General features: G+C 29.7%; 1 protein-coding gene and 2 long non-coding RNA genes across 4 annotated transcripts; 1 reads left to right on the top strand and 2 right to left on the bottom strand.

Moving 5' to 3' along the window:
* Positions 1 to 5868: 5868 nt before the first annotated feature.
* Positions 5869 to 7090, top strand: LOC107891687 (uncharacterized). Its single transcript, XR_001682280.2, has 2 exons — positions 5869 to 6095; positions 6751 to 7090. It is a non-coding gene; the product is annotated as an uncharacterized lncRNA (long non-coding RNA).
* A 533-nt stretch (positions 7091 to 7623) lies between these two features.
* Positions 7624 to 13759, bottom strand: LOC107891686 (cyclin-A2-4). 2 transcript variants are annotated; one of them, XM_016816543.2, is made up of 12 exons: positions 13469 to 13759; positions 12114 to 12456; positions 11675 to 11954; positions 11081 to 11214; positions 10557 to 10649; positions 10286 to 10419; positions 10006 to 10081; positions 9723 to 9799; positions 9279 to 9312; positions 8984 to 9133; positions 8084 to 8218; positions 7624 to 7942 (listed from the first exon to the last, which is right to left on the bottom strand). In XM_016816543.2, the coding sequence occupies exons 2-12, from the start codon at positions 12393 to 12395 to the stop codon at positions 7889 to 7891; spliced, it is 1449 nt and encodes a 482-aa protein (XP_016672032.2). In that variant the 5' UTR covers positions 12396 to 12456; positions 13469 to 13759; the 3' UTR covers positions 7624 to 7888. The 2 variants fall into 2 exon arrangements, with proteins under 2 accessions (XP_016672032.2, XP_016672033.2); XM_016816544.2 differs by lacking the exon at positions 13469 to 13759 and adding an exon at positions 12649 to 12947.
* Positions 13760 to 23773: 10014 nt separating this feature from the next.
* Positions 23774 to 25873, bottom strand: LOC121206101 (uncharacterized). The gene is made up of 3 exons (XR_005901085.1): positions 25781 to 25873; positions 24711 to 25309; positions 23774 to 24025 (listed from the first exon to the last, which is right to left on the bottom strand). It is a non-coding gene; the product is annotated as an uncharacterized lncRNA (long non-coding RNA).
* Positions 25874 to 27245: the final 1372 nt, after the last annotated feature.

Consider the following 27245-nt stretch of genomic DNA (forward strand, 5'->3'; position numbering starts at 1 on the left):
TAACACCCCCTAACCTTAAACTGACGTCGGAATAGGGTTACGGAGTATTACTCAACATATCGGATAATTTACGAATAATTCATAAATAAATTATCATATATAATATAATTTAATCATTAAATCCCTATAATGGACCCTCGAAGCCCAAAACATGTATTACAAGTGGAACAGGACTTGTTCGAGTATTCCAGAAATTTTTCGTAAATATTTTTTTTTTGAACTCAATATAACCCCTTTATAAATATCTAACATTCCCTGTAATTTCAAACTGCAACCAATTTACAGTTAATATGGAAACCAACACATTTTCACATTCAAACATACTTAAATCATGTGTAAAACATTGACTTATCAAATTGATCAACAACATTCATGATACTATATAAAAGTTAACTAATAAACTTCATTTATCTCATTTCAACTTTAGTACCAAACATTCCATTTTATAACTTAATATTTCATTTCTCATTCAAACATTAGAGACCAATTCTTTACAACCAAAACTCACAAGACCTTTAAATAAGACCTAAGTACATGCAACATTTACCAAAAGGAAAAAAATGCATCACCAATGTTGTGCTGAAGTAGGGATTGATCTAGATGCTGAATCGGGACGTTTGACTTCTACTGACCTGCGCACGGAAACAACCGTACGCTGAGTATATCTATACTCAGTGGTGTTACCATAATTCAAACTATATAACATTAATGAATTATAAATATCAATGTAATGACCCAAAATTCACGGGCATCAGAAAAATAGATTATCGGGCCTCCGTCTTAATAAACCGAATTAGTAAATATTTATTAGAAGTAATTATGAGTCTAGGGGTGTGTTTAATTAGGTTTTGATTAAGTGAATTTAGCTTAATTAAGAGAAATTAGAAGAAAAAAAAGACTAAATTGAATAAGGTGTGAAAGTCTAATTATAGATTAAAGGAAAATAAGAGGGACTAAATAGGAATTAAGCCTATTTCATTAAATGAAGCGGCAAACACTTATATTATTTAATTATAATGTATATTATTATATTATAATATTGTAATTTATATTAATTATAAATAAGATATTATATTATGAAATAAATAAATTTATGCCAAATGTATGGTGATGATAATGTATATGTGTAAAATATATATTAATACACTTGTAATTTATTTATATATTTTCTTAAATAATAAGTAAAAGATATTTATATATTATATTATTTATATTATGACATTGATATTATTATTATTATTATTATTATTATTAAAGAAAGACAAGTGTATGGTGATGATAGTATACAAATGTAATAATATATATGTATATATTTGTAATACAAATATTTATTTAAGTAATAGATATTTGTTAAAAATATATTATAATGTATAATTATAAATAGGTAAATAAGATAAAGGAAATGAAGAAAAAAAGAAACAAAACAGAAAGAAACAGAGAGCAAACGAAATTAGGAAGGAAAGGAAAGGGAAAGAAAGATACAAGGGGAAAATTAGAGATTTCAAGCTTGAAGTTTAATTGGTAAGTTAAATTAAGTCTTTTATTTTTATAATTTTTGAGTTTTTGAAATCCTATAGATAAATACTACTTGATTTATGTTGAAATTTTAAAAGTTAACATATTATTAGATGTTGTTTGTTGAAATTTTGAAAGTTAGTAGATTATTAGATATTGTTCATGTTCACATAAAATATATGAAATGACAAAAAACACCCTTAAAATAATATAGCTTACTATAAAGTAGGAGCATTTTTATTATTACAAACTGAATTGATGTTCAATTGACTCGTGACACCAAATTTTATAAAGGGTTCAATATTAGTAGATATAATATAACATACTCTGTAAAGTAAAAATATTTTTAGCATTACTCGATTGAGTTGATATCTATTTGACTTGTAGCATCCAATTTAGTAAAAACTTTAATATAAATAGAGAGATATATAAAATTATAAATATATATGATTAATTTAAATTAATTTGTTTTATATATATTGTTATATATTGTTATAATTATTAGTTTTGAATTATTATTTTATTATTTATTTATGTTGTTTTTAAATGTCATTACACTTTCAAGAAAAGAACGAGATTTGAATTTAAAGATGACATTATGAACCCCAAATATATTTTACATTGTAAAATGAATATAGAAATTACGAAATTAAGGGTTTTTTTTCTAAAAAAGGGTATTTTTATTATGCGAGATGATTGAAACATCACGGGCTGCCTTATCCACTGACCTTAGCAATATTAATTGCATCCACTCCTTTTCCGGATAACTAACCGTAAGTCACTGCCGACATAATGACTTCAAAGTTGTCATTCACATTCGCTTCAAATATCAAATTTCCTTGATTCGATGTTTCATTTATATTTATTTATTTTATTTACGTCTTCGTCCTTGTTTTTTTCTTTGTTCTTTTTTATTTTCCTTCTAGTTTTATTGATTCATGGAAAATGTTTTGTTTTATGAGAAACAAGTTAATCAACGAAAAATATGCTATTTTCCTATAAATTAATATATTATTTTAAAAATTATAAGCCAAAATTTTGAAAATATACATTTATGAATAATTTTATTTTTTATAAAAATTAATTTGAATTAAGTTTAATATTATTACATTATAATAAATTTTTAATTTTAATTGTTAAAAATATTATAATGTTTAGTATTATTTAACATGAACGAGTGCATTGACAGTGTAAAATTGACACATATCTTTTTTTTTAATATTTTTTTATATATTTATAGGACACTTGTCAACTTCTTAATCTTATTTATAAAGTTTAAAAACTCCACTAATAATCTAATAGTGTACAAAATATGCTTAAATCCGCTTGGTTTGCTTTAAAACTGCTTCTATGTTGCATCTCTTAATGGTCTCTGTTTGTTGTACTCTACTATTGCTGCCTTAAAACCTACTCCAGTCAAAACTTCATTTTTCGCCAATGCTACCTTTTAATTATCATTAGCTTCCTTGCATTTTATTTGTTTTCTTGAGAAAGCCTTAAGTTTTATTTATTGGGATTAGTATTTTTGAGATAAAAATATTTTTAAATAAATTATTTTTTAAGAGAAATTTTTTTTAAGTCAAAAATTAACCCAATTTTTTAAGAAACTTAAAATTTTAACTTCTAGGAAGTTTTTAGAAGTAAATTTTATGTGTATGGCGTGCAACACCAGCACGATTAAACAAGTAAAATGTAAAATGTAATATTGATTTAATTCGAAACAAAAATAATAAAAAATGGTCTATAAATAAATATTAATAATTTTATTTATGTTATAAAGTGGATATCTATTCAAATTAAGATAAGTTTGGTTTACTTTAATATTTTAATATTCATCAGAAGTAGAATTTTATTTTGTTTATATTTCTTAGGTCTATAAATATAGATTTTGAAGAAGCATTGTAAATCTCTCTATTGATCAGCTCTTTATAAAATCAAGTTTCAAATATTTATTTCTCAATATGGGAGGGCGTGAAAGAAACGAAGTAGTCTAGAATACGATTTCATTATTACTAGTTACCACATTTTTAATAGCGGTGATTTTAGGAATAATATTGTTTATGATAATAGTCTTTTAACTCTCTAATTTTTTCTTGTTGTTTCTGTCTCTTTTTTGTTTTTAATAAAATATATCACCATACTCAAAAAAACAATATCTATTATTTTAAGAAAAATTAAATTTTCAGAAATCATTTTTTTTAAAATTTATTTTCAATTAAATAAACATAAATTTCTAAGTGTACCCATCACCACCAGATGAAGCCAAAAATGTTGAGCGGGTTAGGATATTTATATAAATCCAAGAAAAGTAAAATAAGTTAAATGCTCAATTGGTATTAGATATTATAATTATCGGAATTTATTTTTTAGTTAATTAATATTTAGATACTATTTTGTATTAGTTTATTAAATTGAACTAAAAATGTTACTAAATTTATTATATAAAATTTTTAAATTCTATAAAATAAAATAAAAACTTTGGAAAGTTTTGAGATGCCAAACACAAATTTATCATATTTTTAAACACTAATTATAAAATAAAAATAAAATATTTTGAATGCGGAGCAAGGGGGCTGGCAGGCCCAGCCCTCCTAAAATTAAAAAATTTACATTTAAATCATTTAAAATTTATAAAATTTTAAATTAATAATGATAAAATTGCACTTTACCTCTGTAAAAATATATAATTTAATTTCACCCAAAAAAATTTCTGACTCGGACACTGTTGAAAACTCAAAAAAGTTTAAATGAAATTTTACAATATTAAAGGGCAGTCCCTAATTCACCCCTGCCAATTACATATCTAAAAAAAGAAAAATTAAAATCAAAATTTATTATGAATATTTTATCTATATCCATCGAAATAAAAATAAGTTTGATAATACATTAAACCTTTTATATTTATTAGAAGTAAAAGTTTATATAATATGTACTTATATCTATAAATATACACTTTGAAAAATTATTGTAAAATCTCATTCACCAATAAACTTCATACATTCTCTTTTGTTCTCTCAATTTTTTTATTCTTTTACTTTCTTTAATATTTATTTCATAACAAAATTAAAATTATACAAGAATATCATTGATTGAATGGTAAAAATATTTATAAATGAATCTTCCTTAGGCTCCCATTCAATCTTTAAACATATTTTATTTAAATATTTCATATAAAAAAAGTAAAATAAGATAAACAAAATTTATAACTGAATTCGATTTTTATTTAATTTTTCTTCAAAATAAACTATTTTTAAAGGAATCAATAAATGTAGTCAAATTTGAAAAAAAATATCGATTTCTGAAATATTTATCGCAATAGATTGATTTTGGAGAGAGAAACAAAAAATGCGTTCCTCTAGAAGCATTTTCTGCTAAAAATATGTCTTACACAACGCATTTTCTAATTTTTTAACACATCAACCTCTTTGGTTAGGTAGTTAAATATTAGTAGTTTTATCTTTTAATCTCGGATTTAGTTCCATTCATACTCAGATTTGTATTTTTATTTCATGTTGTTCAAGCTTTACTTGTATTTTTAATCACTAATTTTAGTATACTCATTTGGTTAGATGAGTGATTTTAAGTAAATTTGAATTCTTTTTATTTTATGATGTTTCAAGCTTTTTTATTTTAATTAATAAATATACTATTTAAGTTTTCTTTTTTCAACTCATATTTTTAATTAATAATTCTTTTATTTATAAAATTAAATAATTATTACAAAATCGATTTATTTTCCTAAATATCTTAGAAATTGACCCAAAACCCTAAATATATTTTTAAAATCAACATTTTTATTAAATCCGGCTAATAAATATTTAAATCTGTCAACGTTGAAACTTGAATAAAGACTTTTTTTAATTATCATGATATGGTATAATTTAAATTTAAATTAATTTTTATTATTTAAATTTAATCATAAAAATAACATTTTTAAATATTTTATTATTTTTTAAGAACTTAGGCTTGGAATTATTTTATTTTCTTTAAAGCGAGGTAAGACCCAAAAATTAAATGAATGATTTAATGAAAGAGGTTTGTAGTTGAGCTTCTAACTACCATAAGTACTAACTACCTCCTTAATTAAAACCATTTTTTTTTGGGGTGAATATATATATATATATTGTAAATTAATACCATTTCTTAAACAGATGAATATATAGCTTTATCTGAATATTATTTTCTACTCGTTAAAATTAATCTCAAATCATAACAATTGTAGTTAACCCAAAAGAAATACATTTATATTAATAAGTAGATATTTTTAATTAATTTATAAAAGTTAATATAATAACAAATTTACATATTATTTATATATATATAATTCAATTTTAGCCGTCGTAGAAAAATTTACGTCGGAAAAAGGTCTCTAACTAAGAGCTAACATTAAAGTTCCCTCCCTCTCTATTTTCCCCTATAAATTTCTACAGGCAACTGTTTTCCATCCATATTTCACTATATTTGTATGAAATAAATCATACAGAGAAAAAGGAAAAAATGAAAGCACCATCTCCACAACAGATTTCATATTATGAAGAGGTTAAAAAACGCCACGACGACAAAGGCTTCCTCTATGCCTGGTTTGTTTTTATTTTTATTTTTTAAATTATACTAAAAATATCGTATGTACTCGTATTATTCATTTTGAAAATAAAAATCATCTCTTGAAAGAGGTTGATTCTTTCAAGAGAGATCTTTAAAGTATAATTTGTTAGGAAATGAATTAATTCCCCAACAATCAAAGGTGTTTTATCTTAGTGGGTGATTTTGTTTCCTGTTCTTTGCTAAGAGTTAGCGTACCATGAGAAGTTATTTAAAAGGTCTAGTTCATAAAGCCAGGTGCACTGCGATTGATATACTTATAATACTCAAACCACCAAACCGAGGGTTATAAATAATCGAGTTCTCATTTGTCCGAGTGAGTTCCATAATTATTTATAAGTCCACCAACCAAGGTGCTCCTCAACTCTATGAATCAAGCTTTCAGAGCAGCTATTCACGGCACATTAACTCTCGGTAAATCAGAAAAGACAAAACCTCCCAAAAAAATAATATCTTTAATTATAGGGGAATCAGTCGGATGAATAATCCTTCAAAGTTTTCTCCTAAAAGAGTTAATCTCCTTCCAGACTTATCTTTTGAGACAGATACCTTACAAGGAGTATCCTTGAGATGGTTTTTTTTTTTTTTATGTTTATAAAATAATGGAGTTTGAAATGGGTGAATCTGGTGCAGTTTGTTTGCACTTTTTTGTTGCTGCTGCTGTTACGAGACATGCGAATGCTGTTGTTGCTGTGGTTAGAATTTTTATACATCATCCAATCCAAGTCCAAGAAGCTCGCAATTTGTTCTCGAGAGGCAATCCTTCAAATAAATTCTCCTTCCTCCACACTAATAGCTTCAATCTGTTTGTTGTGTATTTCAACTCTCAATTTCTTTTCTGGATCTTGAATTTTTTTAATTTTTTTGCACATTGTTTTACCTACTGATTTTCATTGAATTTTATTTTGTTATAAAATAATTTTAGATTTGGTACATTAATGATTGAAATAATATAAACGTAACTGTTGACTCTTTTGCAATTTTTTATTTGTTTTAATATGCCTCCTATTCTACAAATTTAAGCTTATAAATAGATTTTTTTTCACCCTAAAAAATTAGCCCATAACACATTCAAATATTAATTTTTACAAGTTTTAGATTTAGTTTTATCACCATCTCTTGTATTCTTTCTTTTTGTTGTTTTAGTAAAACTATTTTTGTCCGTAATTTTTTATTCTTTTTGAAAGAATTTTTTCACATAAAATATTTATGTTTGATTATTTCAATTTTTTCATTATTTTACTTATTCCTTGCTTAAACTGAATTTATCCTCAACATATGCATTGTTAGAAAATAATTTAATTAAAAATTTTCTAATATCTAATAAATTAAGGATTTTAATAAGTTATTTTTTGAATTTTTTTATTAGTTTTTTGCAAAAGTTTTGAACCCAGCTATGTAACATTTTACAACTTTAGGTACAAAACTCAAGGATAAATAAATATTTAATCTTTTTATACTTTTAAATATAATTTATTTTAAAAAAATAACCAAATGACGACAATATCCTACAACCTAAAGAACATTATAGCAAGAAGTTGACCTTACGTTTAAGCCGTTTTACAAATTTCTCATTCTCTTACAAACATTACAATTAAACACAGTTAATCTATCTGTCACGGCAGATGATTAATAAGACAAAAAAAAATTACAGTTACTGGAAGAACCCTAAACAAAGATTTTGAAGCTCTAAAATTATGTTAGAATTCAAACCACCTGAAAATTGTGTTTTCTTTTTATCTGTTAGCAGTCCCCCTTTGTAAGTCGCCCTTTAAAACAGTGTTTCAAGCAGTTTCGGAGATCTTAAGGCTGCCACGGATTTAAACTGGTATCAACAACAAACCTCATTAGTTAACATATAGGAGAATGAAATGTTGTTTACAGCTCTCGTATCAACTATGCTACTCGGATTCAAATATGGGTATTTTGAGAGAGATACGATTATATAGAAAAATGGAAGAATTACCTTTTGTTGCCTATATTTCATGCGAATAGCACTTAGAGGACAACCTTTGGTGTTCAACTGTAAATCTTGCAATGCAATAACTGTGGTTTTCAGATCAGATTGATTATAAGCCGTATAGTGTTCAAGAGTTGAATTCTGCACAAAAATGAGAACTTAATATGAATAAAGTTACTCTAAAATTCGGTTAAAAGGCCAAAATAGAACTTTTAATGAATAACTCACTTTACTACTTAAACATAATAAAATATTTAAAAATGTATTAATACGTTTTTATAATTAAACTCAAGGGTAAACTATCAGAATAATACTTTTGTTTACCTTAAATTACATTTTAGTCACATACATTATCGTATTGTAACATTTTAACCATTAAGCGTTAATTGTCATTAATGGTATAATAAAGTGGCACGTTAAATCATCATTTCATACAAAAATTTAGGTTAAATTATACAGTTGGTTACTATATTTTTTTTCATTTTAAGCAATTTAATTTTTTTTCTTTTACGTTAAAAGAGATGGAGAAGAAAGAAAAAAATTGCTTAAAACGAAAAAATATAGTGACCAATTGTATAATTTAACCTAAATTTTTTTGTTAAAATAATGATTTAACCTGTCCCGTCAGCTTACTATTACATACACCGTTAACAGTAGTTTACGCTACAACACGTTAATGTAACCTAAGGAAAACAAAAAAAATTATTTTAATAATTTAACCTTAAATTTAAATAAAAATATATGTTAAATCATTTAAATTAAATTGTTGACCCAAGCCAACCGAGTTGGACAGATTATGCCCAAAACATTACAAAAAATTTTCAGTGTTTTCTTCAAAAGAATTGAACCGACTTATCTGATACGGTTTTTTAATCACGGCAAATGAAGAGGAAAAGAATGGCTGACCCATGGGTGAGATGACTGATCCAAAGTCCATCTGGCAAGAAATACAGCAGAGGCAGCCACGATTGAAGGAACAAAATTCAAGAATTCATAGTCAATTAATGTCAGTTCCGCTAGATAATTTGCCAAGTACTCCATTTCTATGCTGGGGCTCTGCATTTGATAAATTAAACTCAAGTCATATGTTTAAAAAAAAGAAAATTGATAATATAACTCGAGTTATCAACCGAGTCAAATTCAAGCTTGAAATTGGCTCTACCCTGAATTGAGACTTGTTCTATTTCCTAGTTGGTATTACCTTGTAAGAGGCTTGTGCTGCTCTTAAGAATCTCCTGAAAAAACCCAGAAATTTATGCAAGAAAATAAGATTTAGGAAAAATTAAGGGTAAAAACACCTTTTCGGTCCCTCTTAATTTTGTATTGAGCAAGGTGATCCCTCTTAAAATTTTGAAGCAATTTAATCCCGTTAATTTCAAAAGTAAACACTAAGGACAATTAATCCCATAAATGTGTAAACTTAGCGGGTTAAATTTGTTATAGTAATAAAAATATATATAACTGGCCAAAACATTACCATTATGAATAATTGACTTTAGTTACTCACTTTTGAAATTAACAAGGATTAAATTGTTCTGATTTTCTCGAAAGGACTAATTGCTCAATACTGAAATTGAGAGAAACCAAATATGTCATATTTCAAGAATACATTGGGATATATCTGGATTGAACTGAAATAAATTACCTGAGAAACGTTTTTGCAGTAGGTGCAAATATTTGAAAACCAAAATACTTCAATACTTTAGTCTCCATTTTTAGCACCTGCAAACAATAACCAGAAATAGTAAGAATAATGTAGTAGTCCGTATCTTTAACTTCAGTAGGCTCGTGTTTTCTCTATGTTACTTGAATTCGGAGAATCGGGTATACAGTTACATGTGACCCGTATTTGGATATACGTTGATTTAAATGTCGGATAAGGAAACTTGAAGAACAAGGCACTTAAAAAACTACATGCAAAACAATACCTCTTCTTTAGTGTAAGTGTTGTCTGTGATGAAGCAGAACTCCTCGACACGAGGTGCACATATTTCTTCGTACTTGCTTCAAGTTCAAAGAGAATATCGATGTTAGAATCACGATAGGAAAGCAAATGCAGATGTTATTTTATGATGACTATGGTACTCGGATTTGGGTATAAGTTTCGGTTTTTGGGTGTATGGAGAGTCATATATCCCAAAATCCACATCCAAATATGTGTCCGATAAAAAAATGAAGATTCGAAACAATGTAGATGCAAAAGCTTACGAGGCTATTAGCATGCAAGTGATCCCAAGAAGTTGAAGTCTTTGTCTTTCAATGTAATTTTTAGAGAGAAACCAATCAATGAGATGCACTGTGAGGTAAAGTGAGTCAGGCACCAACTTATATTCTTCAGATACCTGAAACCATTGATCACGATGTGAGCATGATATACAAGTATGTACACGTATAAATGTCAAACACGAGCATGTTAAGAAAAATGAAGAGTAGGAACAACATAATCTGTTTTTAAGTGATTAAACAGTTTTAAACTGACCTCCACAAGCCAATCAACCAAAATTCCCCGCATGCTTTGAGTGATATCCTGCTGTATCGTCTCCATAAAATTAGGATATGGCCTGCGGACGAGCTGAAGAACAAAAGTGCTTTAACCAAATGCAAAGATCAAAAGTTCAACCTAAGGATTCGGGTACAAATGAAGTCATAATAGGACCAAGAATTGCTATATGCACCATGAGATGGATGCATACACTGTATGCACCCCAAGTAAGTTACACAGGTTCGGGTATGAGTGTTGGATACATGTATTTGGAGGTCAAATCCCCATATAGATGAGTTTGATGCAAGTGTTGGACATTGGTACTTCAAGAATAATAGTCATAGTAACTTAGCTCCCAAGTCTCACAATTTAGACATAGATTGAGACAGTAATCATGTTACTAATTTTAATGATCAAGGGAATGAAATCCATTAGTTCTTTAGTAGAACTGAGAGGGGCATTAACTCGAAATGGGAACATCAAAGTGAAACAAAGGTAAGAATGACATGCATAGCACATACCTCAGCAACACGCAAGTTATTATAGATTTCAGGGGAATAGAGGCTGCACAGTTGAGGGTCCTTCTTATCCGAATCAATGTCGACAAAATCCGGGTAGCTAGGTGTTATCGACGTCCCAGAAAAGCTAAATTTCCCTGCAGTAACCATTTCAAAAATGTCAGTATTTGCAGCCACAAAGCAAGAAATGCAATGTACATATTGCTAGAAATGGATATTCGGGGTTGGCTAACAGAACAAAGCCGCAGATGCATTTACATCAGGTAAACGAATCCTCCTTCAACCATGGCTTTTCAGGTATCTCCTTCAACATTTTACCCTATACAATGTCGATTTACTTAATTGTGGACAAACCTCCAGAAAATGGTTCTCTTATCTAGGAGATGAACATCTACATTTCTAACTCTGCCCTTCCTAATCTTTAGAGCTATAGATAATACAATGAACTAAAACACTTAATTTATAAGGCTAGCTTTTGTGTATTGATTGGCATTATAGATGTCCTTACTCCCATGCTAACAGAACTTAATGTGTATGCATCCTTGCATATGACCTTTACCATTAACTTTGGATGTAAGGGTGAAGGAGAAAGCTAACCATTTCTTCGAGGACGACTTTGGGATTTTGAAGGCATTGCTGAACTTCGATTTGAAAGCCAACGGTAAAACACACCTTCATTTGTGCTATTTAACGGAAGAGTAGCATCCTCTTTCAAATTAACCGAGCATGTAACTTCTAATTTAGGTTCAATTTTTGCAAGCCCTTGCTTGTCTTCTTTTTGTAAGTTGGCTCGAGTTGGCTGGACTTGTGCTGCCACATCCGGTGCCACTTTAGACGAATTAGCTGCCCCTTTCCTAGCCTGCTTGTTGCTCTTAGCCTGGCAGTATTGAAGTTGTAAATCTCAAGTAATAGGTGAAACTATAAACAGTATCCAAGCAGATACGGATCAAATACGCATATCGTAACATTTCTAAAGAACTATACATATATAAGACCACAGCTAAAGTGATAGTATAATCAAGGATGGAATGTCAACCTGGATTTTGGTTGCATTAATGCAACTCTTATATGAATTATTGCAGCAAACATTTGTGACATCTTGAAGAACAGCTCTCTTCTTATGCTGAAGACCAGCATTGTGGTTTTCATCCAAGGCCGATCTTTTTGTGTTGGCTCGTGAAACCCGTTTCTGATCTGGTTGCTTAGGTGCATTGAGAGACGGCAACTGTCCGGAAGCACGCAATGTAGCTGCTCGAGCACGTGTGATTCGACCGTTAAGTGCACCAACATTAGCGGAAACTCCGTTTTCTTTCCTCATATTTACAATTTCCGGAAAATTCACAACACAGAGCAGTAAAATGAATCTACAAAAATGAAACCTGCATCCATGGTGAAAACCATACCAAATGAATATCATAATAAGGAGATCAAACAACAAGGTCTTATTAAAACATAGAGTGGTTTGGTTAAACATATGGTAATGTCTTAAACGAAACCTATAAGGTAGATAAGGTAACATTGTGACAACAAAGAAGAACATTTGATGCTTCAAATTCAAAACAAGAACATACATTGGTACATTGTTCAAAATAATGTCTTTCAAACCATGTTTTCTTGGACTCTTCTAGGTTGTTCTATCAGATTTGAATATGAAATTACCATAACTTTACTAAACCACATACTTGTTCTCCATTCAAGTTTTTTTTAAGATAAATTTGTCATGTTTCAATGTTTTGCTCTAAAGAAATCCCCATTTCACCTATCGTTTATAGAACATAAGTTTAAAAACTAGAAATATGAACACATTTAAAAAAATTTGTCTTGTTCCCTCTCAAAGAAAGAACAGAACAGACAAATCAAACGCCAAATTTTTTTTTCAAAAAAAAAAAAAGAAGTTTGCTAAAAGGAAACCAATCTAACATTGAATATGAAATCTTTAAGAACAATATGAAATCTAAAACAAAACATAGATCTGAAATGTTTCCAAATTTCTTTTGGTTTTAGTTTCTAAAACAAAGAGAAATCAAGGGTAACACGTGAAAAATTCAAAAACCATTTGAAACAAATAATAATCAACAACAATGTACAAGAAAACTTGACAAATAAAAAAGGGAAACAGATTTTATTTCTAAATAATGTTCCAAATATGAAGTTCAGGATCCTCAAAACCAAGAAACAAAAAAAGAACAAAAACCCACATTTTGTTAAAACACCCATTTCCCTAAAAGAGTCAAAAAAATTGAAGTAAACCCAAATCGATCTGGAGATTAATGAAGCATTATACATTGAAATTCAAACAATAAAAAGAAGAAAACAAAAAAGAAGAAAGAAAAAGAAGCTTTAGCCAATGGGCATTTTGAAGAATTAATTAATAAAGATTTAAACATTGACCTGATTCTTTTTCTAAGCTCAAAGAAGAAACATCCCTTAGAGCTTAGAAAGAAGAAATGAAGGAAATGTTTGGTCTTTAAATTCTTTCTTTTTTGCTATGGTTTTTTTTTTCTGATTTTCTCGAGAAAAAGGAAGAGAGAGTCAGTGGAGTGAGCGGGATAGAGTGTGGGTTTAAAAAATAATAATAAATAAATAAAAGGGGGAAATTAAATAAATAAAAGAATAATATAACTGGTGGATTAAGGGTTTGTTTATCTGATCGTTTGACTAAAAATAGTGGGAGGAAAGTTCACGCTCCCATTAATTTGGTTTTTGATTTTTATAGTTTTTAGTTCGGGTCAAGTTTCGGATATGATATTATTAAAAATGGGTAAATAGACATTTTGGTCCTGAATTTGGCTTCATGGTTCAAACTAGCACCTAAAGGTTTTCTTTTGTTCAAGGTACTTGAACTTGACTTTACGGTCCAATTTGATATCTAAACTTGACTTTTTTATTCATATCGGTTTGAATTTGGCTTTTTTTTTTCCAAATTAGTTCTTACGTTAAATAACTTATTTGAACTATACCAATTTGAACCAAAGAGTCAAGTTTAGGTAACTAATTGGACCCAAAAAAAACCCTGAAGTACCAATTTGAAATTGAAGCCAAGTTCAAGTACCAAAATTATTAAATTTAGATCCATTCAGTTCGAGTTCTAATTATTCTAAAATGTTTTTATTTGATTTTAATTATAATTTTTTTTGTTTAAATAGTAATTGATTAAATGATAAATTTTATCTCTTTCCTTTATGAAAATTGAGAAATTAATTTCTTTATTTTAATTTATAAGAATTTGGTTCCCATACTTTATAAAATTGACAAATTCATCCCAATCCAGCGAAATTCATGAATGAGATGTAATTTAGAGTTGGATCCCATTAAACTTTTTAACAAATTGCAATTAGCGGTGTTCTTCAAAAGGATGGAATTGATTAGGATCGGACTATATATGGTATTTTCATCATGTATTTGTTCAATGCAATGTAACTTGAAATATGAATTCCATATCTCATAAAACTTTTGAGTTAGACCGGAATTTTTTCAAATTAAATATTATTAATAAATTTATATTTATACAATATATAATTACTAGTAATATAAAAAAAATTAATTTTTTTTCAAGAAGAGGCATGAAAATGTCATTGAAACCAACCCGCCATGGACATGTTTATAAATGGATTAAATTTTATTTTAATTTCTTTTTGGATACATAATTGAATCTCTAATTGCATATCACGAGTTAGAACTTTAGTCTGGCGAACTCTGCGGTCTTAAATGATTTTTTTACTCCAAAATTGCCTAAGTTAGCCTAACTCTCGAAAAGTGAGAATTCATAAAGGAAATACTATAAGGCGCTGAACTCAGCAGAAGCAAACTCAAAGGCAATGAAGCAACGAATAAACAAAAAAGCCACAAGAAAGCAACGCACATGAGATGTTCGAGTAAATGCTCTCAAAAGTATTTTGATTACTCTATAATGGGATGGTTACAAATAATGAGAAAACCTTTATTTATAAGTGAGTTTCCGCAAATCCAACAACACAAGTTAAATTACATAAACAATCAGGATTAAGCCTATCTACAAGTTTGAGAATTCTAAAGGATTTAAACGCTTTACAATATCCTTTAAGATTACAAATATTCATCATGGTAACTTAAGTTTTACTAAAGAGTTTCACTGGGCCACCAAGGCTTCGAGTAGATAGAGGGGTTTCTCTATGTGTTCCATGAATTGGACTAGTTCAAGTGGTTTAGATGAGCTACATTTAATCAGTTGATCTCCATAAACGATTATGTGCGCAATGGCCATGTAACACCTTATACCAGGTTCGGTCGTCGGACCCAAGCAATAAGGTACTACAAGCAAATACAGAACATTTAATTACATTTCATAATCCAAAATCTCCATTCAATATAAATTTATTCATATATAATCAAGTAAAACATACAATACAACCAAATTCGGGTCTATGCCAAGCTTACGAAAGTTTAAAATCAACACGGTATCAAATAGGCTTCAAATTGAAATAAATATAAAAAGATAGGAACAATTTGTAAACAGGGGTCACATAGCCGTGTCCCCTGACTATGTGGAAAGGCTGAGGTCATGTGGGCAAACCGTGTACAAAAATCCAGACCATGTAATACAAGTCACATGGTTGTGACTCCAGACCATGTAACAAATTGTTGTCATGTATATAAAATTGTAAAACCTGTAAGCATTCACACGGTCGTGTCGCCAAACCATATGAGAAGCTATGCATCTATTAAAACCCAAAATGCATTGACCACATAGCCATGCCATATGCCCATGTATGGCACACGGCCATGTGTCAGGCCCTGTTGCAGACCATGTCTACCTGTAGAAACCTTCCACAACAAGCTTTTAAACCTAATTCACTTACGCCATAAGCAACACATTATATCAATTCTCACCCAATTCAAAAATATCAATATCATGCCAAAAATATAATTATAACAATAAACCTAAGTGCCTAACCAGTATGCCACATTTGACACCTTAATCCAACAATTTCAATTTCAAACATAACACCATATTCAAACCAATCCAATATGCCTTCCAAGGCACCACAATCCCATTTACATGACATACAACATTTAACCATTTATAACAACATATAATTATTCACTATTAACCATACAAGCATGCATAAATGTAATACCCCTAACCCATATCAGTCGCCGGAACAGGTTTACGGAGCATTACTAGAGTTCATAAAATAATTCCATGTAATTCATGTCTATTACTATTCAGATCTAAAACTAATCATATTTTCCTTTGAATGGACCTTCGAAGCTTAATATAAACATTGGAATCGAGTCGGGACTAAATTAGGAACTCAAAGAATTTTTCATGAAATTTTTAAAATTTTTCCTAAATGCAGGGCACACATGCCTGTGTGGTCAAGGGACACGCCCGTGCTGCAGGTCGTGTTCGACCCCTTGTAACTCTCTGACTTGTGCCACACGACTAACCACACACTCGTGTGCTAGTTCGTATGGTTAATTTAATTTTTTCCAAAATTAAGTGCAGGTTTCACACGGCAAAGACACACGCCTGTGTTTTGGGCCGTGTAGCATACACAGCTGAGACATACGCCTGTGTCGCTGCCCGTGTGCTTAATTCTGAGCATTCTGTTTCTCAAATTTAATATGCAGGAGACACACGGCCAAACCATATATCCATGTGCGAGGTCGTGTGTCACACACGGTTCAGACACACGCCCGTGCGTCTACCCGTGTGGACAAAATAAAGCCATTTCCTAGCTTTATTTCTCACCCAAATTTGCCAATAACTTACACCAAAACTTACAAGTATATACCAGCCAATTCAAGCATTAAATCCAAGCCAATTCTAACATCTAATATGATATTTTATCATATGCATTCATGTTTATATTCTTACCCTTGTTTAACTTATATGTTAAGCATAACTTGATCAACCATACTTAATAAACTTAACACATAGGTATTTGTCATAATATAACCTTATAAATATACCAAAACAAATCATTACTAGCCATTCCAATGGCTAGTTTACAAACCACATTTATATGCCAACAATGGCCAAGTCACCTATACATGCCATTATACCAAAATAAGTTTATTATTTATACCAAAACAAGTTAGTGGATGCTCTAATCGATCTCCAACCTTCGTGAGCTTCCGAGCACTATAAAATAGAGAAAATAAAACCTAGTAAGCATTTAATGCTTAGTAAGTTCGTATAGCAGGAGTTAAAACTAACCAATTACATTTATTAATGTTAAGCATTATGCTTTTCATCAATTTGACAAGTTTACCTAAACACATATACTCAATAAAGCTAGTTAGTCATGTAATACATTTGTACATCAAATAAGCATAGATGAGCTCATCATAAAACCTTTCATCAAATAATTCAAAAGCATTCAAGGCATATTTCTATTTATCTCATCATTTTTCTCATGTCGAGAGTTTTATCTGTTAAATTATTGAAATATCGATGGATACTCAAACAGTGCACTCAAGGTGTACAAATCTGTAATTCATCAATTCATAATCAGGGGTACCCAGTAGGGCACTTATTCAGGAAGCACACTCTCGAGCCACATATCAGGATGCTCAATGAGCCTTGTAATCATGTAACAGGACACTTATCCGGGCTAATCAGTAAACTCATAAGAGTTTTATTCAGGGAGCTCGTAAAGCTTATCAGATATCTCTGAAGAGATAATATTAGAGAGCATCGGATAAGGTAACAGGAAGTTCAAGAGAGCCACTTAAAGAAGCCCGTAAGAGCCTATATTAGGACACTAACGTAGAGCTGCATTTGTGTCCGCATTAAATGCTGGATCACAACTGATCAAATCATGTAACAGGACGCTCACACAGAGCTACGGTAATGTGCAACACATGCAAAATCACTACCGATCAGGTTGCTCACAGGAACTATATAACAGGATGTTCGAGAGGGCTCAACAGAATTGCTCGTCCGAGCTATAATCTGTCTGCAACATATGCAGGACCATATTCATTTCGGGAAATCACATATTCATTGAATTTCATTATTGTAATACCCCATAAATTTTTACAGTAAGATATTATCCTTGATATAGTAAAATAAGGAAATAAAGTGACAAAAAGGGAAATTCTAAGTTATGTCAAAATTGAGAAGTATATTATGATATATTAATTCAAGAAAGGACTAAATTGTAAAAGTGAGAAAAGTTTTGTTGCACAAGAGTAAATACTCAAAATTTGAGGGGTTAAAGTGTAAATATGAAAAAGTTAAAGGACCAATAGTGTAAATATTTTAAGAGTGGAATGATCTAGAAACTAAGGAAAATGGATGAATTAGGACCAAACTGAATAGGTGAAGAACTATGAGGGAGTAAATTGCAATTTTATCAAATTAAATGATGACTCAATGATGGAATTTTAAAAGATAATAAAGGGCAAAATGGTTAATTGGAAGAGAGAGAAATCTAGAAAGCAATGATGATGTTGGAGATATTTTAGGTTAAATAAATAAATAAATATTAGTTTATTAATATTTTAATTTAATTTTTAAATGATATTTTATTATTTTATTATTATTTTATTTAGTATATATAAGGAAAGAAAGATGAAGAATCATCATCTTTTTCCCATGCACCCAACGTATGAAGAGAAAGGAAGAAAGAAACTTTCTTTTTTTTTACAATTCGGTCCTTCTACAAAAAATTCACCATTTTCATCAAAAAATCAAAAGAATTTCCATAGCTACCAAGAGAGAAAAATGTTAAGGAGGCTATGGGAAGTTAAAATATCAAGTTGGATTCAAGAAATGAAAGCTGAAGGAGAGAGAAAATCAAGATGAAGATTGAAATCAATAGAACAAGGTAAGAACATAATGATTTCAATATATTTTTAAGTTTGATATTATTGAAAAAGCATGGGATTGATGTTAATATATAGTTTCCTTACATATGATCCTATGCTCTTGATATGTTAGTGAAGAGAAAATAAGAGAAAGTGATGAAAAATAGTGTAGAGAAAGGAAATAAGGGTGTTATAAACATGGTAATTAATATCTTACACTAAAATAGTTTCGGACAACAGCAGTAGGCTAACTTTGAAAAATCACCATAAATTTTGGGAATCAAATTTGAGGATGAAAAAAATGTGGAATTAATCTTATTGAGTCTAGTTTCTTATAAAAGAAACGGTGTAAGAAATGGAATTTTTAATTATGAGAAATAATAAATTTTGTAAGACAAGGTCAGAGTGAATTCGGGTTACCCTGTTCTGACTTTGGAAAATCATAAAAAATTGGAGAAAAATAATTATTGAATTTAATTTATATTATTAGAATTCTGAATGAGTATATTTTCAATAGAAATAAACGGAAACGTCATTCGAATCCTGTACAAGGAGATAATTAATTTTTAGTAAAGAAGGGTCGAAACTGTTAGACAGCAGAACATGGGTGACTTTAAAGAATAAACTGTACTTATTGGATTAATAAAAAATTATGAAAATTTTATGGAAATAATATATGTGAGTATAGTTTCATGGAAAATTAGTAGATCTTAATTTCAAATTCTGTAGCTTAAGATATAAATAATTTAGTGACTATGATGCAAATGGACAATTTTGAATATACACATAAGTAAATGGTGAAATTATTGATAATGTTACATATAGCATGTTATATAAATTAAGGATGTGGAATGGAAAGGAGGAGGAGGAAAAATATGTATGAATATTCATCTATCATGGCTAATTTGCATATTTTCGGCTTAGGGACTAAATTGAATAAAAGTAAAATTTTATGGGAAATTTTATAAAAATATCAGAAATGACCAAATTGCATGAAATGGATTATTTTATTATTTAAATTACAAAATTGAATGAAATTATTAATTTAGTTCAAGATCGGGGGAAAACATGTTTTAGGGATCAAATTGAAAAGTGTTGAAATTATGAAAAATTCTGATATTTTATAGAATTCATGGACTGTTATCAATATGTATGAGAATAATAACTGGAAATAAGGATTAAATTGTAAGAACTTTATTTTCCTGACCCTAAGGATGAAATCGTCATTAATTAAAAGTTTAGGGGTAAAATGGTAATTTTGCCTAGAGCATTAATTAAATGCGTTAGAATATGAAATGAATGAAAATGATGATCAAATTTATGTATAAAGATCCGGACGTCTCAAATACGAGACTTGATCGTGGAAAAGAAAGGATATCGGATTAATGAAATTATAAACACAAACAAGCAATGAGGTAAGTTTGTGTAACTTGAATTGTATTTTTAAATACTTGAAATATGTGGTTATGTGATGAAAATATGATTTGAATGTTCAGTTCATGATAATTGATTAAATATTGATAATACTCGATATAAATTGAAAATAAATCCCGGTTGAATGGAATGGAATTCGATGGATCATTGGAAAAGGAATTGACGGTAAAAAGGATCTAGCCCGGACGAGTGATCCTATCCTGATATAGCCCTCCTGAAGAATACGTGTAAAATGGATTTAGCCCGAACGGGTTATCCAAATTAGGGTCTGAATTTAGCCTGGACTGGTAATTCAGATCCAAGCTCATTAGAGTAATTGTCGCTGCAGGGGATTTAGCCTGGACTGGTAATCTCGCTGTAAAGATGAGGTTCGTGGGAGTGTGCTCTTTGAAATGAAATGTGTAAGACCATGGTTGAAAGATACCATGGCAACATGATATGAAATGTGTAAGACCATGGTTGAAAAATACCATGGCAACGTGACATGAAAAGAATAAGACCATGGTTGAAAGATACCATGGCAACATGACGGGAAATGAATAAGACCATGGTTGAAAGGTACCATGGCAGCGTGACATGAAATGAATAAGACCATGGTTGAAAGATACCATGGCAACATGACAGAAAATGAGTAAGACCATAGTTGAAAGACACTATGGCATCATGTTAAAGATAAATAAGACCGTGGATGGGAGACGCTATGACATCTATTGAACAATTGATATTTAGGTAATATGTATCAGATGACGAATGGCTATATGAAATGGTTGTGTGAAATGTTTACAAGAACTGGTCATATGGAAATATATGTACAAAATAGTTGTATGAAATAATTATGAAGATAGATAAACAAAATAAGCATAAGTACATGGATATAATTTATGTTAAGTTTGATATAAGCTATTACCAGAATAAATATACATAAAATATATGAAAATGATGGAGCATGAAATATTGATATAATGAAATGAATGATATATACTTATGAAGAAACGGTAAGAGAATGATATGTTTCATGACATGTACATATATGATTATCTTTGATATGTTGATACAAGGAAATTATGTAAGTAAAGACAATTATTAAACTCAAGGGTGATATGTCGAGAAAATAGATATATCAATGTTGAATTTATATGAAATATGTGCAAGAATACTAACAATGATGTTGTTTGGCGCTTAGACAAGTGTCAAGCTATTGATTGAATGGTAACACATTTAATTATAAGGAGCATTGAAATGGTAAGTACTTAGATGAAAATATAATTTAAGATTTTGCAAAAAATAAAAAAAAAATAAAAAATTCTATGATTCCGATTTAATTCCCGTTGGTTTCTAATGTATGTTTGGGGCTTTGAGGGCCCAATAGAGAGACGGTATGATTACTTTCAAAATATGAATAATAAATGACTCAGAATTATCTGAAAATGTTCAGTAAACTACAATAATGCCTCGTACCCTATTCTGGCAATGAATACGGGTAGGTGGTGTTACAATTATTCAAACGGAACTTAACTCCATTAAAATTAATCATTCAAACATAACTTAATATTTTACGGGCAAGATCAAACATATGATTATTTCATATATTTATAACATTTACACATATAATCACATACCACATTCAATTCAGACATAAAATAAACACAGTTTAGTTACACGAACTTACCTCGATAATAGTTCGTATAAGAAAAGCTATTAATCCTAAACTTTCTCTTTTCCTCGATCTAGCTTCAAATTTGAGTTATTCGAATCTATATAAATGAATTTAATTATCAATTTAATATAATTAATATTCAATTTACACTCTAGGCAAAATTACCATTTTCCCCCTAAATTTTTCTTAAATTCCAATGTCATCCCTAGGCTTGGAAAATAAAATTCATGCAATTTAATCCTTATTCTAAGCCTAACCGAAATTTTAGTATAAGTTTTACAGCACATGCATTTCAAAAAATTCAGAATTTTTCTTCAATTTTTTATAACTTTATAATTTAGTCCCTAAATCACAATTTCATCAAAATTCACTTTGTAACAGTTGTTTATGTATAAAAAACCTTTCGTTTTCTACCATAAATTTCAAAATTCAACATATTCATTCATGAAAAAATTTCTATACTTTGATAACTTTTCCAATTGGCCCCCAATCTATATAGATTCGGGATAATCTCAAAAATATAACAATTACTAAAAACAGGATAAGAATACTTACCCAATTAAACTTGATTAGTTTCCTTTCTTTCTCCTAGGGTTTCCATGCAAATTTTGGGGAAGATGATGAAAATAAAATGATATTTTCTATTATCACATTTTAATTAATTCAATTTCCAATTTAATCGTTGCCCTTTTTCTAAATTTCCATGGATGAATCATCCAAAAATATCTACTAAATTTTATTAATAGTCTAACTACCATATAAGGACCTCAAGTTTTGAATTCCATAGCTAATTGATCCTTCTAGCTACTAGAATTCAACTTTTTCATTTTATGCAATTTAGTCCTTTCCGTAATTAAGCACATAATCAGTAAAATTTTCTTATCAGAGTTTTCATATGACATTCCTATCATAATGCATACCATATAAATCTATTAAAATAAATTTTCTTTCTAGCTTGGATTTGTGGTCCCGAAACCACTGTTCCATTTCATTGAAAATGGGCTATTATTGTAACACCAATAACCCTTGTCCGACGCCGGAACAGGGTTACAGAGTATTACCGAACTTATAATCGAACAAATAGACATTTCATGTTCATCTCACAATCAAATCAGAAACCATTCATAATCAATCACAAAGTCCCCTATATGGGTCCTCTAGGCCCAAAATAAAAATTAGAAACAAGTTGGAACTATACCGAAAACTCAGAGAATTTTTCACGAAATCACAAAATTTCTCCTAAGTGCAGGCGACACACACCTGTGTGGCCAAATCGTGTGGCTCACACGGCCAAGTGACACACCCATGTTTCAGGCCGTGTGGGCATTCAATGTGAGGCCGCGTCCCAGCCCGTGCCTATACCCGTGTAACTCTCTAACTTAGGTCACACTGCCAAGTCACAAGCCCGTGTGCTAGGCCGTGTGAACAATTGAATTTGCATTAATTAGGTACAGGGGTCACACAGCCAAAACACACGCCCGTGTCTTAGCCTGTGTGGACAAAAATAAGCTATTTTCCAAGCCATATTTCTCACCCAACTTGGTACCAACCTAAACACCTCAATGTGCATTTAAACATGGCATATTTAGACATTCAAAACCAATCAATAACAAGCTTATAACATCTTATAATATCACACACAACCATGATACTAATAGGCACCTTAATTGGCTACTTTAAACATGCCAATTTAAACTTCCAAAATTTATCTAAATGGTCAAACACATAAAGGAGACTTTGTGCGTAAAATTTAACATACATACCATATATCAATTTCAACCATTTGGTACACAAAATACTAATTCACAAACAAGACATTCATTTGGCAACCATACCCCACATATCATAAAGCCATTTACACATGTTTACATAACAAAACATATACCATTTTCAAGCAACATTGAATGGCTAAAAACACAACAAGACATATAAGCTACCATTAGCCAAGATGACCTATAAATGCCATTATGACCAGAATTATAAAACCATAATACCAAAATAACCGATAAATAGTGTGATGAAATCTCCACCAATTTCCAACCCGAACGAGCTTCCGATATCTAAATACACAAAGAAATTAACACAAAATAAGCATGTAATGCTTAGTAAGTTCGTAATTCAAAAATAAAGCTTACCACTACAATTTATAATCATAAGCCACTTTAGTCAATCGAACATGTCTTGGCCTTAGTTTAAACAACAATAGCCTCTCAATTTTTAATTTTCACATAAACTAACAAACCATCTCAAAACATCATAACATAAGGACACACTATTTGAATGCATTCACATTTTCAAGCATGTGTCTAAGCTTATTTTGATCGTCTAATAATTCATACATTTTCATGCTTTCATAGCAAATTCTAATTGAAGCATTTGATGATCTTTCCTTCTTTTCATACTCGTTTAACCAAAATTTAAGTACGTAAAATAAGGCATATCATAACTCAATTTGGCCCAAAAGCCTAACACATATCATCATCCAAGTTAGCCATGCCATGTATTCATATGTCATAAATGTATCGTATTAAACTCATATAACCTTGTAACAGAACTGTGCCTGTTGACCCACTTAGAATAATACCAGATAAGTGATTATCTCGCACACTATGTGCCAACATGTAAATCAATTTACCATTAATAGGTTCCATTTATTAGCTAAACACAAAAACAATCAATATTAGTATGAAATTATAACTTAACCAAATAAGATTTTATTTCTTTTGATAATTCAAGTAATCTTACCGCAAGATCTATTAACGATGTGGCATTCGGTGCCTAGCGGTAAACTGCAGAGGAGTTTGCTCCCAGCGCAAGTCGAATTAACCAATGATATTGAATGTAAGCCCAGCTCTAGTTGGATAAACCAACGATATTTTCACCCAATGCTAGTTAGATATACCAACGATAATAATTGTGAGCCCAGCTCTAGTTGGATAAACCAACGATTTTTGCACCCAGTGCTAGTCGAATATACTGACGATAATAATTGTGAGCCCAGCTCTAGTTTGATAAAATAATTGCGCGCAGCGCTAGTTGGATAAACCGACGGTTGTGTGCCCAGCACTAGTCATATAAGTTGACAAAGATTGCGCCCAACACTAGTCGAATATATCGACGTTTGTACAATTATATTCCTCATTCATTTTCCTTAACATTAATTCCATAATATGCATACATTTTATATCAAGAGCTAATTTAGCATTAATTAATTTAAATAGTAATTAGAAATAAAATTAAGTTCGAGTCCACGAACTTACCTCAAATTTGCACAGAGATAATAGTTGCTTAATACAATACTTTATCTTTTCCCCGATTTAAATTCGTAAGTTGCTTTTCTTGATCTATATAATCAAATTTAACTAATTCAAACCTCATTTTATTCAATTCAATCCACAAATCATAATATAAAAAAATTACGATTTTACCCCTAACATTTGACTTCTTTACAAATTAGTCCCTAAGCTCGTAAAAATGAAATTCATGAAATTTCAGTATACCCAAGCCTAGCCAAAACTCATATGTGCTTATAACAGCCCATAAATCCCATAATTTCACATATTTATCACTAACTTTTCATTTTTCACCACTTAACCCCTAATTGACAATTTCATTAAAAATCCTTTAACAAAAGTTGTTTATTTAACAACCAAGATTTATTTTATTCCATTAAACTTCAAGAAAAACAAAAGTGCTCTCATGGAAAAACTCTATACTTTTAATCATATTGCAAATTAGTCCCCTATTTAGCTAGATTAAGCTCCACGATCCCAAAAATATAAAAATCATCAAAAATGGCCTTAAAAACCACTTACATGCTAGAGGATTATGTTGCTGAAATTTTGAGCTCTCCCATGGCTGTTTCTTGGTGAAAAATCGGTAGAAGATGAAGAAAGATTAAGCTTTTCTTTTTCTTTTCTTTTTTTTCTTTTATTATTTTATCTATTACCAACCTAATACCAACCTACCATTGACTATTTCATTATTTTACTCCATGTACATCCACTAACTAAATTAGTGGTATAATTACTCAACAATGACTTCTACTTTAAATTTCTATAGCTATTTGACACCTTTAGCTAATAGAACACAACTTTCGCACTTTACGCGATTTAATTCTTTTTATCAATTTGAACATGTAAACGGTAAAATTTCTTAATGAAATTTTTATACGACAATACTATCATGATGTAAATCACAAAATAATATTAAAATAAATTATTCGACCTTGAATTTGTGGTCTCGACACCACTGTTTCGATTTTACAGAAAACGGGATGTTACAGTTACAATAAATCCTTACCAAAACCATTCAACCCTAGCATATGCATACCATTCATTCACTAAGTTCATTTCAAAACATGTCACCTTATCACCATATAAGACTTAAAACATACATACCTAATAATCTACAAAGATTACCAAATACAAGGACCATTACCAACTTATAACTATATACATATTCAATAGACATTCAAAATGCCAAATTAGTCCAAGACATAACATATAACTTTCCTAGGTACATGTCATGACCAAACCAAAATAATCACCAATTCTTGAGTCTGAGATTGCCGTTGGATGCTGAGTCGACGGTCGAATCAAAAAGTTACCTAACCTGCGCACGAGAACAAAATCATACGCTAAGTATAACTTAGTGGAATTTCTATATCCAAACTTTAAATCATAATATAAATTATGTAATGCATGAATCAACAAATGAAAGTTCAAATGAAAATTAATATGACCATCTGCATATCAAAATATATAACTTGTTTATACAATCAAAATTTACATTTCCGAATCTATAATCGAAAATCCACTATTTAACCTTATTTCAATTTAAAATAATCAATTTATCAATTCACAACATAATTTCATCATCCTATCATCCATTCATATATGTGACAAAATAATTCATCACATTTTGAATTCAATTGCATAATTACAACAATATATCATATTTTTAAAACTATTCAATTTAATCCTTAACACAAACAACAAATTCAAATCAATTCAATTCAATTTAGCTCATTCTATCATTTCCAACTTACTTTATGTTATTACCATGCAACACAGTTCGTAAATGCACCAATTGAAAATGTTCGAGTTATAGAAATACAAACCGTAAACTCTAAGTTATTTAACTTTTCCTTTTTGTTTTGAGGAATCTAGGGTAACTTTAGCTATGGATTAACATAAATACACCAAATCATCAATACATAATCATTTTCATATTCAATATATAATATATGTAAATTTTGCATTTTATTCAATTTAGTCT

This window comes from Gossypium hirsutum, chromosome A09 (assembly GCF_007990345.1).
Source record: "Gossypium hirsutum isolate 1008001.06 chromosome A09, Gossypium_hirsutum_v2.1, whole genome shotgun sequence".
In the NCBI taxonomy this organism is placed as follows: Eukaryota; Viridiplantae; Streptophyta; class Magnoliopsida; order Malvales; family Malvaceae; genus Gossypium; species Gossypium hirsutum.

Coding starts and splice junctions, on each gene's coding strand:
- LOC107891686 (XM_016816544.2), bottom strand. Junction 9,313..9,722: donor ACTGCAAAAACGTTTCTCAG/GTAATTTATTTC, acceptor GGGTTTTTTCAG/GAGATTCTTAAGAGCAGCAC. Junction 7,943..8,083: donor TGAAATATAGGCAACAAAAG/GTAATTCTTCCA, acceptor TGTTGATACCAG/TTTAAATCCGTGGCAGCCTT.